Below are 17,333 nucleotides of genomic sequence, written 5' to 3'. Positions count from 1 at the left end.
GTATTTTTTGAGGCGCCTGGGTAGCTTAGTCGGTTAAGCATCTGCCTTTGGCTCAGGTGGTGATACCAGGGTCCCGGGATCAAGCCTAGCGTCAGGCTCCCTGCTCAGTGGGGAGCTTGCTTTTCCCTCTCCCTCTACTCCCCCAGCTTGTGCTCTCTCTCAAATAAATAGATAAAATCTTAAAAAACCAAAACAACAACAAAAAATTTAAAAAAACCTAGGTATTTTTCTTTAAAAAGTCTTATTAATAATAGCTAAAATTATTGAGCACTTATGTGTCACATACTGTTCTATGCATTTTATGTTTTAGTAATTCAATCCTCATTAAATCTTTATTAGAATATACTATTATTATTATTCCATTACGAAACTAAGGTAGAGAGGAAATAACTCACTCAAGATCATATAGCTAGGATCTGACTAAACCAGGATTAAAACTTAAACCAGTCTGGCTGCTGAACCTATTGCACACTGTACTCTCAATCTACTTACACATGCTAAATAGAATTTCTTACATAATGAGGTGATACCATTCACTAAATTAAACTGTTAACTTCACTGCTGTTGGTCCTCTCAGATAATAAACCACTAGGAATTAAAATGTATCACAGGCATAATTCAAACAAGATTAAGCCACAAGCACAATGCAGTATAAGCCCTCTGATAGGAACTTGTAGTTGGTCACATACCTCGGGATCATCCGTGTAATCAAACATTCTGAAGATGACCCGCGGCATCGGGTACACTGAATCTTCTGTGTGAGGAGGTGGTGTAAAAGGAGGCAGATTGTGTTGCAGTGCTTCACATAGGATGCTGTCAAAGGCAAGATAAGGTCTTAGGATGTGCCGCTCCTGCCAGCGATCCTTTTTCAATTTCTGAATCTGGGCCCACAGGCAATCTAAATACTAAAGACAGATTAATTTTTAGTAATATGTATATTTGGAGGTCATAAGAATTAAACTACATAAACCAAAAACTATTACCTTATAAAATACAGGATACAAAAGTAAGTGAGTTTGCAATTAAATATAGTACAAAGGAATGGTGCTAAGTTTTTGTTTTTAATTACTTTATAAAGTCTACCTGTCTGTAAGCTGTTACCGCTTACATTTTCAAATTGGGCATTTAAATAAAGAATAACTATATCTGGAATCCCACAGAACAGGGAACGCTTTGATTACATTCTAGCACTTACTAAAAATCCACTATATGCTGGGGCGCCCACGCAGCTCAGTCGGTTGAAGTGTCTGACTCTTGCTCAGGTCATGATCTTGGGGTTGTGTGATCAAGCCCCACGTTGGGCTCCATGCTCAGCACCGAGTCGCGTAGATTCTCTCTCCCTCTCCCTCTGCCCAAACCCCCCACCCCCTGCCCCTGCTCATGCACGCGCTCTCTCAAATAAATAAATAAAATCTTAAAAAAAAAATCCACTATACATCTAGAGCTATGAGGAGCTGGACCCCTGATATGAAATGTGGAAAACTAGCTAACGTATATAAATGGAATGATCTGACTGTGTCAGAGGTAAGAATCTACTCAAGAGCTGACTGTGCTTGTTATCATGTGACAGAACCAATTTACCTCTTCTTGCGGATGTGGTTTCTCAGCAGTCCATACTTGTAACATGGGCACATGTGTCTTTTGGCGTCTTCTAAACATAAAAATGCAAATCTACACTTAGGTTTCTAACAACACGAAAAGATGTTCAGTTGCTTCATAATTAATAAAATGCAAATTAAAGCAGTAAAATAACATTTTTACCTATCAGATTGGCAGATATCAAAAATTTTGATAATGTATTATATTGCTGAAATGTAGGCAAATATGCAATTTCAAACACTGCTGGCAGAGGGGCTAATTGGATATCATCTCTTTAGAGATTTGGAAGTGTATCATCTCTTTGGAAGGCGATTCGACTAAGTCTCTCAAAATTAAAATTGTTAAGACACTTCAACCCAGCAATGCCATTTCTAAAAACTCCCACTCTTCACAGATATATTTGCACATGTACACAAAGACATATACATACATAAGGATATTCAATGAAGCAATGTTTATAAAACCAAAAGACTGGAAATAACCTAAATGTCTACCAACAAAGGACTTGTTAAAGAAATTATGGTATGTTAAAAGAGTGGAATACTGTACAGCTGTTAAAGAAGAATGAGGCAGATCTATATACTTTTATGCAATAAATCCAAGTTATATTAAGTGAAAAACAGCAAGTGAAGAACAGTATGTATACTGGACTACCATTTGTATAAAAAAGGGGAAGGACATATACTCAAATGCTAGGATATTCATATTCTTTTAGTTTCAGTCTTTTGCAAACATCTACATTTTAAAAAGAACCAGTATGACTTTCAAAAACATAAAAACATTAAAGAGATTTATCATTTAAAAGTAGCTTAAGAACAAAGATTTTTATCTTTAGATTTTTTTGTAGCTTTATTTGTAACTGACTGATTAACAATATCCAAACAAGTTACCTATTAATAGATAGAATATGAAACTTACAACAAAATTATTCTGAAAGAACACAAGGGGACACAAAACCATTACCACACTGCTGGTTAACCACTAAATTTGTGAACAAGCCCTACTATCAGTATACCTAATAAGACAAACCAAGTTTTTATGCCTACTTGGAAGAAATGGGTAACAGGAGGATATGAGACTATTTTAATTGAAATGTGTCATTTACTCAAGAAGTGTGGGCTGGGTGGAAGTTAAGAGCCAATGTTTTAAGGACTTGGTCTGGGATTAACTTAAATGAAATAAATACACTGTATATGCTAAACCTCTCTCTCAAATACTGTGATTCAGTAGGTCTGCAGGTTGGGGTTGGAGCACATTTAAGTACCATGGGTGATTCTATGCACACTACGATTTGAGAACCACTGTGTGAGGATAGAAGATATTTTATGACTTTGCAAATATGTACCAAAGCAGCTTAAAAGGAGCTATGTTACCAACTCCTTTGCATCAGCAAAGTAAGCAAACATTTGATTACTCTGAGGTCTCAATAAATTACAACAGTAGGGGAATGAAGTTACTCAGAGGAAGCCATAGGAAACACCACAGCTTATCTTTGAGAAATGAAACTGACATGGCATTACTAACAGATCAAATACAACACATTTATCATATCAGTAAGAACTATGAGCTGTGTCCTCACTTAAGATAGCTTTCAGTGTTGGCAAAGATGCGGTCCATCTCGGCATCTTTCTTTTCGTACAACTCCTTTCCAACCCAGGGCAAAGACGACAGAAATGCATAAACATACCAATCTCGCCGCACCTGAAGAATTTTTAAAAAGGCAAATTTAAAATATGAGCTTGTTAATTTTCATTCATATTGTATTTATTTTTGAATGAAATCCTATGGAAGCTTAAGTAAGACACCTGACTCTACCAGAGCATTTCTACCTTACATTAGTTTTAATTTTATTAGACAGAATCATTTGAATTAACATACAGATATCAAGAGAACCCACCACTATGGCAGTTGACTTAGCTTGTAGATATTAAGAATTTATAGTGTGATAATCTACTGTTATCTTTTGGTTTTACTAAAAGGTCGCCAAGTGAAAAATTCCTAGTACTGCATGGACAAGATTCAGCACAAGGTGTTTTCTTACCTGAGGTACATCTTCTTCCTGAGTTACACTTACAAAATTTTCAAACATAGCAACCATGGATGGGGCAGCAATGACATGACAATTCACAAGATCAGATAAAAAACGGACCTGTGAGGGAGAACAATTTCTATTAAATCTAAATGTAATATAATCACACAACAGGCAATCTTGTAATGACTGAAACCACAGATCTGAAAAACTACCCTCAAGGCCGAATCTAGCCTGCTGCCTGTTTTTCTTTTGCATAGCCTGTGAACTAAGAGTGGTTTTGGATAGTTAAATGCTTGAAAAAAATCCAAGAGTATTTTATGATTTATACAAATCATATGAAATTAAATTTCAGTGTCCACAAATAAACATGTATTGGAACACAGCATGCTCACTCATTTATATATTGTTCTACAACAGCAGAGCTGGGTAGTTGTGACAGAAACCGTATGAAGGACAGGAATCTGCACTTGCAGGTTCCCATTCCATAAAGCTACCTCAACCTATCATCTTCTTTTCCGTTCTCTATGAAAAAATTTTCACTGGACTACAGAAATGGAAATTTCTGAACAGGTATCTGCTGGATGTCCTTCGTGTGCCACTGCTAAGCACTATTCAAGTCCCCGTTGTGTGGGAGCTCACAGTCTAGTGGGAGAAGCATAATCTCAACCCAAAGGGACGACTCCTATACTAGAAAGTAAATAAAAAGTGCTCTAGGAACACTGATAAAGGGAGTAGGGGAAAGCATCATAAAGGAGGTAACACCTGGACCAGGTCAGAAAGGATGAGTGACGCATGCCTCAAGTGGAGAGCAACAAGACTATTCTAGGCAGAAGGGTTCAAGAAGATGTGTTCAGGGATCTGCAAGTAATTGTGATACAGCTGGAGAGTAGATGGGAGGCAAGGATAGAGAAACAAGATTGGGACAATCATGAAAGGTCAGTATGCAGTCTGGACTTAATCTTACAGCCTGATTGGTGTCTAACTTTTTTGGTAATATATTCAGTAAAACAATTTGATCACATGCCTCCAACTATATGTGATATAAATAAACATATCATCTTAAATAAATATATATAATATACACTGGCCCACTGTCAATCTATGAATTACATATTAGTAAGGCTTATTAATTCCATTTTCATTTAAGATAAATATTTACTTCAGCTAACCCAGTGAATCATCTTTAGCACACGCTTTTAAGGCTCTCCACTCTAGAGAATGGGAAAGAACTGAGGTTTGTGATCTAGAACCAACATGAGCAGAGTGAGTTACAGAAAGACCAGTCTGGTGCCACAGTAGAAGATACAGTGAAAGGCAGAGAATCTGGATGCAAAAGGATCAATTAAGAGGCTGTTTTAAGAGATGAGGAGGAAGGAAGCGCCTGGCTGGCTTAGTTGGTAGGGCATGAGACTCTGGAGCTTGGGAGTCATGAGTTCAAGCCCCATGTTGGACATAGAGTTTACTTAAAAAAATAAAAATAAAAAAGCATGAGAAGGAAGGTATGAGATATGCCAGAGGCCCTGGAGACAAAAGAAAAGGGACAGACCAGAGAGCAAATTAGGAGGCAGAAGTGACAGGACTTGAGGACTGCTTACAGGATGAGGGGGCAAAGGGAAGACAAACAATAATGCTCAGGTCCCTAGATGGGTTATGCAGTTGACAGGAGACCCTGTGTGCAGTTTGGGGAGAAGACAGAATGATGCATTACTTTTAGGGACTTCCAGGCAAGCTATCTTAGGGCTATCCAGGTAGTATTTGGAACACAGGTCTGGAGCTCAGGAGAAAGGCTGAAACAGGACATTCAGATTACCAACTTGTCAGGAAGGGCGTCATGTCATCCAAATAAAGATGGTTTATAACGTAATGACAGAGAATGAGAATGCTTCAGGGGAGTGTTTAAAGTGAAGTGAGGACAGAATCCTGGGAAACACAAAATGTAAGGGGTATTAGGAAGATGAGCCAGTAAAAGGAGACAGAGGAATAGAAGGGAGGTGGTAGCAGCAGGAGGTCCTGAACAGTGGAGTTGCAGGAACACACAGACAATAAAGGAGTGTAAAGCATCATATGCTACAGGAAAGTCAACTAGGCTTTAGAGTGAAATGAAGCCACTGGGTGAGCTCTGTGGTACCTTTAGTGAGAATGGTTTCAGAAGAGCAGCTACTGTGGTGAGTGGGGAACTATATTTCAGAAGAAAGGATAAATTCCTTAGTTGTAGCTCACTTCTCCCCTCCATCCCAACACTAAGTCAAAATACACCAAAAAGGTAACTTACCAAATATACAGCTTCATTATAATTGTTTGCTTTCAATGATTCTTTAAGTTGTCGAATCATAGCTTCTACAAACTCTCCACCAAAGTTGTAATTCCTGGCATTCAGTAGTCCAACTAATGTTGTATAAATTGTCAACTTCTCAGGTAACAGGCGTGCACTGATTTGAGAACCCAGTACAAGAAAATCCCAAAATAACAGTATCATGTTAAGTTGCTCAATTCTATATTATATAAATCTTTTATCATTTTACTAACTTTGGAATAGGATTATTTTGAGCTATATTTTTTAAAAAAATTTTTTAAGGTTTTTTTTTTATTTATTTGAGAGAGAGAGAGAACACAAGCAGGGGAAGAGGCAGAGGGAGAGGGAGAAGCAGACTCCCTGCTGAGCAGGGAGCCCAACGTAGGGCTCAATCCCGGACCCTAGGATCATGACCTGATCTGAAGGCAGATGCTTAACCAACTGATCCACCCAGGTGCCCCATACTTTGTGCTGTATTTTTATTTTTATTTTTTTAAAGATTTTATTTATTTATTTGAGACAGAATGAGAGAGAGAGAGAGAGCACATGAGAGGGGGGAGGGTCAGAGGGAGAAGCAGGCTCCCTGCCGAGCAGGGAGCCCGATGCGGGACTCGATCCAGGGACTCCAGGATCATGACCTGAGCCGAAGGCAGTCGCTTAACCAACTGAGCCACCCAGGCGCCCCTGTGCTGTATTTTTAAAACTACTTCAGAAAAGGCATAAATGTTGAGAAGAGTTGCAGACATGACCCCTGCAATTTTTCATTTTAATTCTAGTTAATCCAAGAATTAAGAAAATAAAACACTTTAATTATAAAGTTATCAAACTAAAATAAATATAACTAATGCTAGACCAGTTTTTCTTCCAATGTGTTTAGTGAACTCTAAGAGCAGTTCTACAGAAAATGTTTCCATGGAAAAACATCTGGGGAACACCAGGTGAAACAAGTTTCTTCAATGCAGAATCATTAAGGGGGAGATGGAACATTTACCATTTATAAACTTAGCTATCCAAATGTCACAGGATCAGAATTCCACTTTGAGAAACACTATTCTAGCTGCTCAGAAAAAATTCAGAACTAAAACCACTTCCAACTAAGTTCCTATCAGTTATATTGCTGAATGTCAACATGGTACTTGGACATAGTAAGATTTCTTTACATCCCAGTTTGCTTACTCTAGGTGTGTTAATTTTCACTAAGGTTATTAGAAAAGCAGGGAAGAGGATTACAGTAATAAACCTTTGGAAAAAGCAAATATTGCTTCCTAATGTAGGTAGCCTCTCAATTCTCTCAAAAAGAAAAGCAAACAGGAGCTCATGATCAGTCAGACTCTCTTACACATTTTGTGTTTTCCCAAGGTGCCTATCTGAGTGGTAGGGACAATTTAGGTTTAAAAAAAAAAAAAAAAAAAAAAAGCGCCCTGAGAGTAACCACCCTCTCTCCACCCCCAAAGCCATGGTTTCCATCACAGTTTCAGCATAAGTCGCCTCTATTCTAATAAATGCTTTCAAAACAGAAGCTACCTTATAGATCACTACAGCAAAATAATTTTTCTTAGTCATTTCTTAGTCTAAGGACAGGTCTTCCTGAATATGAACTGGATTTCTTTAAAAAACTGGAACCCAGGGGCGCCTGGGTGGCTCAGTCGTTCAGAGTCTGCCTTCGGCTCAGGTCATGATCCCAGGGTCCTGGGATCGAGCCCCGCACAGGCTCCCTGCTCCACGGGAAACCTGCTTCTCCCTCTCCCACTCCCCCTGCTTGTGTTCCCTCTCTAGCTGTCTCTCTCTCTGTCAAATAAATAAATAAAATCTTAAAAAAAAAACAAAAAACTGGAACCCAAATTATTTGTACTTTAAGAGAGGTTAAAATGAAATCCACTGATCGCTATGATGTGCATACATTTTTAAATTTCAAAAATGAACTGTAAGCATTAACATTATTTAATTAAAATATTTGAAATAACTTAAAATTCAACTTCATATTTGAAATTTTAAAATACCTCATAACTTATAATTTCATGTACAGTATAAAGACCCCTTTTATCCAAAAGTTGTAACCATTTCTTTGCAAAGCATACAATTCAGTGATCAATGTCCATCTGACAGATGAGAAAGCCTGGATTGTTAATTCCACCATTGGGAGAGACTGTTTCATGATTTCATATGAGACTTTTCCCACTTTAATATGCTCATGGATTAAATAATGATATTTGTTCTAGCTAACCTAACTCAAAGAAAGATTATGCCTAGTAATAGCCTCAAAAGCTTCTTCAGTTTTCTGAGAAGGACTATTACTCAAGTGACCAGTTCCCAAATTTGTTTGGTACTACTGGTTAAAAACACACATTAAACTCTATGTATTATATATAATTAAATGCACATACTTAAAAATCTCTGAATGTTAAAAGTGTCTACTTTCTCACTTAAAAATAGTCAACTGAAATGATTCTAAGGTTCCAAGAAAACAAAATGTAAGGAAAATGCTCAATTTTAGTCCTATTTATCTCTAAGAAAAAAAGAGTTCACCAAAGGTCATTTCGTTTGTATAAATTTCCCATTAGAAGAAAAGCTAATGAAATATGGAACATAAACATATCTTTTGAACATTCTCAAAGCATTTAAGAGTAGATAATACATTATCACCTGGATTCATAAATCTTTTGCATACATACACTGTACAAAGAAGCCTTAAGATCTTGCTCTTGTAGTTAGGAAGATCAGCTTCTAAAACACCTGCCAAGCCTTCTAGGTTGCTCTCCAGAGAGCAGGCACTCTGTAGAGGACAGCATATTAAATATCTGTTAAGTACTCAGCAATTAGTGAGTTAAAATTTTCTATGTGGTCATAAAAAAAGTTAAAGCCTTATATGCATAAGGCACTATGACAGGTTTAGTATAAATCAAATCAGGTAGTTATTGTTCTTTAGAAATCCGTAAAAAGAGAATGAATGAAATTTTAAAAGCAAGCAGTCTAAGGCAGCAGCATAAGAATGAGAAATGGGAGGACATCATCGGTTCTCTTGTGTCTCTGTATCTGATTCACTTAATATGACTCTGAGCAAATTACCTCAGGTATCCAGGACTTGTTTGGTTCTTCATTTATAAATTGAGAGAATTATTCCTTACGGTCTCTTCTAAGATTCATATTCATGTTCTATGAAGATTACTAAAAACATTTAACTCTCAATTACCTGCATCCCAAGGGTTTAAAATGAATTTACTTTGGGATACAGATGCATGGCAATACAAGTTTCACCTAAAACTTAGATCACCAAGTTTCAGCTGCAGAAATGAATCAAGCACAGTCAACTACAACCCTAAGCCCATCACAGTTTGTGCCTATTTGGCACATACCTTTTCTCCTACTTTGCATATTAACGATTCCAAATGATCTTCAGTTTCATTGGCGTCAGAAGTCTTTCTCCTTTTGTGAGGCTGTCCCCCTGTTTCAACAATGTAAAAAAATTAACATTACATGATGAAACCACGATCACAAATTTTATTTAGCTTTTTAAATACTATTGTCTCTTTCCTACCAGAATCCCTACTTTTTTTACACAGGAGAAGCTCTTAACTGACCTACCACCTCTCTGACTGGGCTAGCTAGATTCACCAAAGGTCTCCATACCCAGGGACACTATAGTAACTCCAAGAGGCATTCGTTATGTTCAGTTTGGTGTGACTAGTGCCCCACGAAGCTATGCAGTGCAGCAGCCCTGTCCACTTCCGGGGATACAGAGGAATGCTGCTTATAACATCCTAACCACTAGGAGTTAGAATATTCTCTGGAACACTCCTGTGCTGCTACTCCCATTCTTTAGACTGAACTGTTCACTGATCTTCAGTTGCTTGGTCCTAAAGCCTCTTAGTGCCAGTAGTACTCATTATTCTAATAATGAAAATTATTATTAAACTGATGAAATATGGGTACAAAACCAAGATGAATGCTTTGGAAAGACTTGACTAGGCAAAAAAAAAAAAAAAAAAGGAAAACTTCAGAAGATGGGAAAGGGAGGATAAAACATTAGGATTCCTCACTAGTTTCACAAGTGTTTGAACTTTTTTTTTTTAAAGATTTTTTTATTTATTTATTAGAAAGAGAGAGAGAGAGAGAGAGCATGAGAGGGGGGAAGGTCAGAGGGAGAAGCAGACTCCCCGCCGAGCAGGGAGCCCGATGTGGGACTCGATTCTGGGACTCCAGGATCCGAAGGATCCAGGAGCCGAAGGCAGTCGCTTAACCAACTGAGCCACCCAGCGCCTGTGTCTGAACTTTCAACTCTTCAATTAATAGCTTTGGTTCTATAGACTATGCAGCATTAGGGTATAGTTTATCCCAAGCAATGGGAATCACAATCAGCAGACATATACTCAAAGAAACATCCTGAGCACTTTATCAAATAATTGGTGGGGGGGAAGTATGTTTTATGATTTCCTACTTCAACCACTAGTCTGTTATGTTCAAAAACCGTATCATTCAAAGAATCTTAAACAAAACAAAACTACCACACTGAAATCCTTACCAATCATCTATCTGTCCTTTTGGTTGCCAAAGAATTCAAGCTGAACAAACTACCAATCAATCTTAGGCTGGACTGTCTATTATTGTTCAGACTCTTACTATTATCTCTTACCATTTTAAAATCTTAATACACACACCTTATATTCTTTTGTGGAATAACCTACAGCTTAAAAATTTTAAATTAATAGTGTTAAGTATGGAACATGATGCTGTTGATAAACACAATGTTGGCTAGTCTTCCAATGTAATTCAATTTTGACTTCCACCAATCAGATTATTAGGACAGCATGTGGACAAGGAAGCAATACTCTGTAACAGTTCTAGGGATCTGCATTAATAATGAAAATCTGCAGTTGGATATAAGATTACCCAGGAGTAAGTTAATTATAACTTCAATCTTTTCCAGACTTGTATAGCCAAAGAAACTGAGCCATTTTTATAGAATTCATAATCACTTACTTGCCACTGTAACATCTGGCTTGAAATATATAGTGATTCTCATAAAACAGCACTCTGCTATTCTAAGCTTGGGTATTAAAAGTCTCTTCAATGACTGAAATGATCTTCAAGTACCACTTGAACTTAAGCTGAATAAAACCAATCTATTACTATGCAGATAGGACCAGATGGAAGTACTATAAAAGGCCACACTTTGACCCCGACACCTTGTTATCATTATGATCTGGCTTAAATAATAAATGAATATAGTTTTTTTTTTAAGATTTTATTTATTTATTTGATAGAGACACAGCAAGAGAGGGAACAAGCAGGGGGAGTGGGAGAGGGAGAAGCAGGCTTCCCACGGGGCAGGGAAGGTGGGGCTCAACCTGAGCGGAAGGCAGACACTTAACGACTGAGCCACCCAGGAGCCCCAGATGAATATAGTTTTGAGAGGATAATGCCATAAAAAAATATAACACACATGCAGTGGGATAGAGCTGAGATGTATTCCTGGAGATACCAGCCCATGTAAAGTGGACATGTATGACACAGTGAAATCAGTGACCTTGATTCTCAAGTATGCTTCAAACCTACATCACAGGATCTATAAAGGTTCCACCACCCAAACAGCCAACTTTGATACAAAGGTCTTCTATTTTCAGGATTTATTCATTGAAAAAACCTGCATATTCAATGTAATGTTTATATAAGCTGTCAGCCAGGATGTTAAAATAGCTTTCTCCTGGAGCAGTGGTTCTTTTTTTTTTTTTTTTTTTTAAAGATTTTATTTATTTATTTGAGAGAGAGAGAATGAGAGACAGAGAGCATGAGAGGGAGGAGGGTCAGAGGGAGAAGCAGACTCCCTGCCGAGCAGGGAGCCCAATGCGGGACTCGATCCAGGGACTCCAGGATCATGACCTGAGCCGAAGGCAGTTGCTTAACCAACTGAGCCACCCAGGCGCCCTGGAGCAGTGGTTCTTAACTGGGTGAGGTTTTGCCTCCACTAGGGGCCACGTGGCAATCTCTGGAGACATTTTTAGTTGTCACAAATGGCGGAGTGCTACTGGCATCCAGTGGGTAGAGGCCATGGATTCTGCTAAACATATTACATTGCATAGGACAACTCCAAACAACAAAGAATAATCTAGCCCGAAATGTCAATAGTGCTGATGCTGAGCAACTCTGTCTAGAAAGCAGAATATACTACTAGTGTTCTTCAGAACCAGATTCTGGTAAGGTTGGGAAAATGCAGATGGTTAAAAACTAGCTGAATGAGAGTTTTTTGTTTTTTATTATTGTTCTTTAAACTTCAACTACCATTCCCTTCTTTCTGGCCCATCTACTCCGCCAACCCTTTATCTCACATCCCACCCTCCACATCCTTCCTAAGTTAACTCTCCAGCTGGCTTGTTCCCAAATCCATTTGGAATCATATCCCAGTGTTTAAAGCAACCCTCCCAGACCCTCTTGTAACCTAGAAAAGGAGAAAATAATGCTGTAGGAGAGAAGGTAGGATTTCTGAAGAAAACCTAGAAAATACAAGGACATAGTCCTCCCTGAACCGCAACTCCTATTTTCTCTCTTCCCATTCTGATTGTAAGAAAGCACAAGTTTTGTTTGGAGAATGGCAGGAGGCAGAAAGTATTAAGAAGATATGCCCCACTCTCACCTGATATTTGAGAGGATATGAAGGAGGGGTGGTAAAATTATAGACACATCTGAACTCATGACAGTAGCAGGATATTGAACTCAGAAGAGAACCTGGGTATGCAGAATAAAGCACCTTCATTAACAATAAAATTTTGGGAATTAGCTGAATGTTTTCATATACTTTTTTTTTTTTAAGATTTTATTTGACAGAGACATAGCGAGAGAGGGAACACAAGCAGGGGGAGTGGGAGAGGGAACACAAGCAGGGGGAGTGGGAGAGGGAGAAGCAGGTTTCCTGCCAAGCAGGGAGCCCAATGCAGGGCTTGATCCCAGGACCCAGGGACCATGACCTGAGCCGAAGGCAGACGCTTAACGACTGAGCCACCGAGGTGCCCCTGCTTTCATATACCCTTAAGAAAACCTATCTATGATAGCTCCCAAAGCAAGAACAGATTTTATATTAAATGTAACTATGTAGAAGTTTTACAATATAGATTCAAGTTACATATTGCCACTTCATTCTGACACCCTTGGCTAGTATAGGAGAGAGAAACAGAAACAGGTCTTTATTGAAACCAATTTTTGTGGGGCACCTGGGTGGCTCAGAGGGTTGAACATCTAATTGTTAGTTTCTGCTCCGGTCATGATCTCAGGGTCATGAGGTAGAGCCCCCACATCAGGCTCCACACTGGGCATGGAGTCTGCTTGAGATTCTGTCTCTTCCTCTGCCCTTCCCCTTGCTTGTATGCACACACACTCTCTCAAATAAATAAATAAATCTTAAAAACAAAAACCATTTGAAAGGATCTCCATACACCAGTAATTTTTCCCTGTAAGGCGATCCTACCTTTTATGTATATACTGTACTACATCTTATACCCTTATTATAAAAAACACAAACTGGAAAACAAAGACCAACCCTATAAAAAGGAAGTAAAGTAGCAAAACCAACCAGGAAAAAGGGAAAAGTAAAGTACCTTGATCTTGAAGATTTAAAGCAGAGGTGACTATCACACCTGAAACAAACTATACTCTTCCTTGGAGGAACAAATTCCTTCACTTCTAATCATTTTTTGTATAGTTAAGTTAAAAAAGTAGTCACAGTCTAAAAGATAAGGACCTAATTCTAAGTAGCTTAAAAAGGGGTTAATATGGGTTTTTGGCAAAGGTTATAGATAATATAAATTCTTTTTAAAAAAATTTTTAAAAGATTTTATTTATTTATTTGACAGAGAGAGAGACAGGGAGAGAGGAAACACAAGCAGGGGGGAGTGGGAGAGGGAGAAGCAGGCTTCCCGCTGAGCAGAGAGTCTGACATGGGGCTCTGGGATCATGACCTGAGCCGAAGGCAGACGCTTAACGACTGAGCCACCCAGGCGCCCCTGGATAATATAAATTCTTAGAAGAACAAAATAAGCAATGTACTGAACAGCTATTATATGTATATCCCATAATAACTGAAAAGCTACAGAGACATTCTTAAAGGGATTCTAAGAAATGAGTTAGATTTAGCACTGGACCAGTATCCACACATGATAATTTCCCATTTAGGATTTCCCTTTTCTTCTCTATAAATTGAACTCCACTCCAGCTGAACTAGATTGGTAGTCTCCTAACTTATTTCCCTGGATCCTGGACACTCTAGTCTGAACAAAGAGATACAATTTTAAAACTGCCCTCTGTGAGTTGATCCTCTGCTACCTCTCTGATCTTACTTCCTACAACCTCCCTCAGCCCCAACTCTGCTCCAGGGACACTGGCCTCCTTGATTTCTGTGAACAGGACAGGAATGCTCCAGCCTTAAGTCCTTTGCACTCGTGGTTCCCTTTTCTTAGACCATTGGTTTTCCCCATACAGCCACCTGGTTTGCTTCCTTACTTCCTGCAATTCTTTGATCAGATGCCGTTCTCAGTGAGTTCTTCCCCGATCCACCCGCATAAAACAGCAAATCCACCTTGCCAGTCCACCAATAGTCTACCCCCTCTACCCAGTTTTATTTTTCTCCACAGCACTTACCACCATTTGACACACTATATTTTATTTGATTGTGTTCTGTCTGTAAAAGGGAGGCTTGACCTTTATATTGTCCACGACTACTGCACTGCCAGTAGTTAGGACAGTGCCTAGCACTGTTAAATATTTGTTGAATAAATGATTATATCTTGTCAAGCATATGGGAAGTCGTGACAGCCGGTGACTGATAAGAGCTGACAATAATCCAGAAATGCTCCGATGCATCAACTTAATTACAGCTATTAGAATTCAGACTATTTTAAAATAGCCTTCTATAACATTTAAGCGTCTAATATTTCAGATCTTAAAAAAATCAGTAGATGCTTAACTAAAATATTCAGATTACTATTTAGGGTAAACCCCAGCTAATCGTTACCCAAATTGTGGCAATTTATAGAAGTTCCAGATTTGGTACAGTATTCAAGAGAACTATAAACTGCCCCTCTACTACTAAATTATTCACCAAAGTAAACTTTAATTAACTCATTTTACTTCTTTTTGTCTTATTTATTCTAAGGTTCCTGCATCAAGACCCAAATGGACCGTGATTTACTGGCCAGGTGGTATTAAAAGAAACTAACTCCCAAGAAAATTATGCCACCATTACAACTGCAAAAGCAAAAATTGTTTTCTACATATTCACATTCAATTCTCCAGGTTGCCCTCTGGAAACATTTTCTCTCCCTTTAAGGGTGCCCCAGAAGGGAGTAGAGTGGAGAAAAGAAAGTATGAGAAAAGCAACAAAATGGGAAGAACTTTAAAAGTTTAAAAGACTCAAGTTCCCTAAACCCCAAGCAATCACTTCAAGCATATTAGTTTTTTATTAATCCAAGTCAAAGCATATGAAAACCGTGTTTTCTGTGCCCTGTATGTCCGTTATACAAAAAACCTCATGTGTTTAAAAAAAAAAACAACAAACCTAGGCATGCAGCATGGTAATACTTGGGCAGTGAAGAGAACCCTGGACTTGCTTTCACCAGTGTCTGGGCACTGCCAGCTATGTCTCCATGTTTATTACACTAAAACTCTGAATCCTTAGGTATCAGACAGGATGAACTAGAGTATCCATCCTCTCAAGCCACTCCCTAGCAGAGATCTGATGTTTCATTGTTTAAAACTAAAGACATGTGATTTTGCTCCTACTCCCAAATGCCCCAAAATTCAAGGACAAGAAAATGTTAGTGAAGAAAATTAATTAAAAATTTTTCTTCCATATTTTTTCTTCCATCGTTGACATCTGCCAATGTTTGTCAGCTCTTAAGCATTAACAGATGATAAGTATCATCATGAGATATTTGGTACATGCATTAACTCACTTAAACCTCACAAAACTGAGAAGAGGTTTGTATCATTACACTTCTACATTACATACTAAGGTTTACAGAGATGACAGAATCTGGGCAAGATCATGAAGTGATGGTAGAGTCTAGCTTTGAACTTAAACCCTCTGATTCTAAAGTCTAGCCTCTTAACGACTATACCACACTCCTTTTAAAGAACAATATGCTAGAATATAATAACAGAATTACTCAGTTTCTTCCTTTTTTGGTGGATGTACGTTTTGGAGGGATTTCTGTAATTAAGCATCTTTTCCTGTTTTTAACTAGCAAAATTATCCTTGGTTTCTATGGTGGCAACACCATGATCCCCTGTAGCGCAAACCATCCAAATGGAATAGAAAACCCCTGATCTCAATCCCTAAGAGGTCTCCAGTTAGTTTTCCAGCACTCTTCCCTTCATGAGGCAAATACACTTGCAGCTAGTTCAAAATCTAACGTAACAAGGTGCATCTGTTTATTAGTGACCTCGTGAGTGTGGATAACAGATTTCTTTCCTTGCAGCATGAAAGAAGGCAAATCAACGGATGACGGGTAGAGCAGAGCTCAGAATGCGATTCGTATCTTCCACTCACTGCTTTGTTCCCTCCCTTCTGAGAACCCTTTTCAGGTGCAGTCGGAGGGTCAAAACGAGACACCGGTACTAGTGGGTACCTGTCACTGTGCCTAAGAGGTGGCCCGCACAGACCCAGGTGTACTTCCCTACTCGGCAGTACTAAGGACCAAATCCTGAAGAGTCCTTAGAGACCAGAGGTCCACCAGGCCGACGACTAAAGGAGTTGGGGCGGGGGAAAGCGGGGGCTTTTTAGAAGTCGCCCGGCCACATTCTCGCTCTGCCTGCCCGGTTCCCCGAACGCTGCCGGGGTGTGTGTGGGGGGAGGGCTTTCCATCCCTTCCCTCGAGTCCCCGAGACCTGGGCGCGGCCTCGGCGGTCGGGCCGAGAGCACTCACCGTCGTTCTCGTCGCTGTGCCGCCGCCGCGACATGCCGCACGCCGGGGCGCTGCCGAGCTGAGCGAGACCGGGCGGAAAGCGCGGCACGAACTGTCGGGCCGCCGGCCGGTGCGAGCACAGCGACGAGGCGCGCGCAGTGGCCGGCGCGCAGGCGCACTCGCTCGCGACGGGTGCAGAAGCGCAGGCAGGAGAGGCGGCCGGGTGGGCTTGGCGGGCTTGGCGGGCTCTGGTCCCCGAGAGCCGGCGTCTGGAAGCTCACCAGGCCGAGAGCGTCCGGTCTGCACGCAACCGCCCCCTCGGGCTTCCTCAGCCTCTCGGCGGCTTCCTTCTCCCGCCTTTCGCTCTAAGTCCTTCCGGGGACACGGGGAAAGCACCGCCTCTTCAGCCAGCCGGAGGCCGCCGGCCACAAGCCAAACCTGGCGGCTGCTGGTCCACCACGCACACTGGAGTCCCCGCCTCAACTTCAGACCCTCCCTGGGGCTCGCAGTATTTCCCGGC

At 39.9% G+C, this 17,333-nt stretch overlaps 1 protein-coding gene across 4 annotated transcripts in view; it reads right to left on the bottom strand.

Annotated features, from left to right (window-relative positions):
- NCBP1 (nuclear cap binding protein subunit 1) overlaps positions 1 to 16,967 on the bottom strand; it is a 38,197-nt gene extending 21,230 nt beyond the window's left edge. Inside the window, exons 1-8 of one of the 4 annotated variants that reach the window (XM_078061496.1) lie at positions 16,835 to 16,967; positions 9,278 to 9,366; positions 8,597 to 8,697; positions 5,904 to 6,060; positions 3,641 to 3,748; positions 3,179 to 3,300; positions 1,582 to 1,651; positions 690 to 905 (exon numbers count right to left, since the gene is read on the bottom strand). In XM_078061496.1, coding sequence (XP_077917622.1) covers positions 690 to 905; positions 1,582 to 1,651; positions 3,179 to 3,300; positions 3,641 to 3,748; positions 5,904 to 6,060; positions 8,597 to 8,697; positions 9,278 to 9,366; positions 16,835 to 16,868 — 897 coding nt within the window. In that variant the 5' untranslated portion in view covers positions 16,869 to 16,967. Of the gene's footprint in view, positions 1 to 689; positions 906 to 1,581; positions 1,652 to 3,178; positions 3,301 to 3,640; positions 3,749 to 5,903; positions 6,061 to 8,567; positions 8,700 to 9,277; positions 9,367 to 16,834 lie in introns of those variants that run through there. The other 3 variants (XM_036092833.2, XM_036092831.1, XM_036092834.2) reach the window with 3 other exon arrangements.
- Positions 16,968 to 17,333: the final 366 nt, after the last annotated feature.

Source organism: Halichoerus grypus, chromosome 14 (genome assembly GCF_964656455.1).
Source record: "Halichoerus grypus chromosome 14, mHalGry1.hap1.1, whole genome shotgun sequence".
NCBI lineage: Eukaryota > Metazoa > Chordata > Mammalia > Carnivora > Phocidae > Halichoerus > Halichoerus grypus.
Note: the sequence above shows the minus strand (reverse complement) of the source record. Positions and strands in the feature narration are given on the sequence as shown.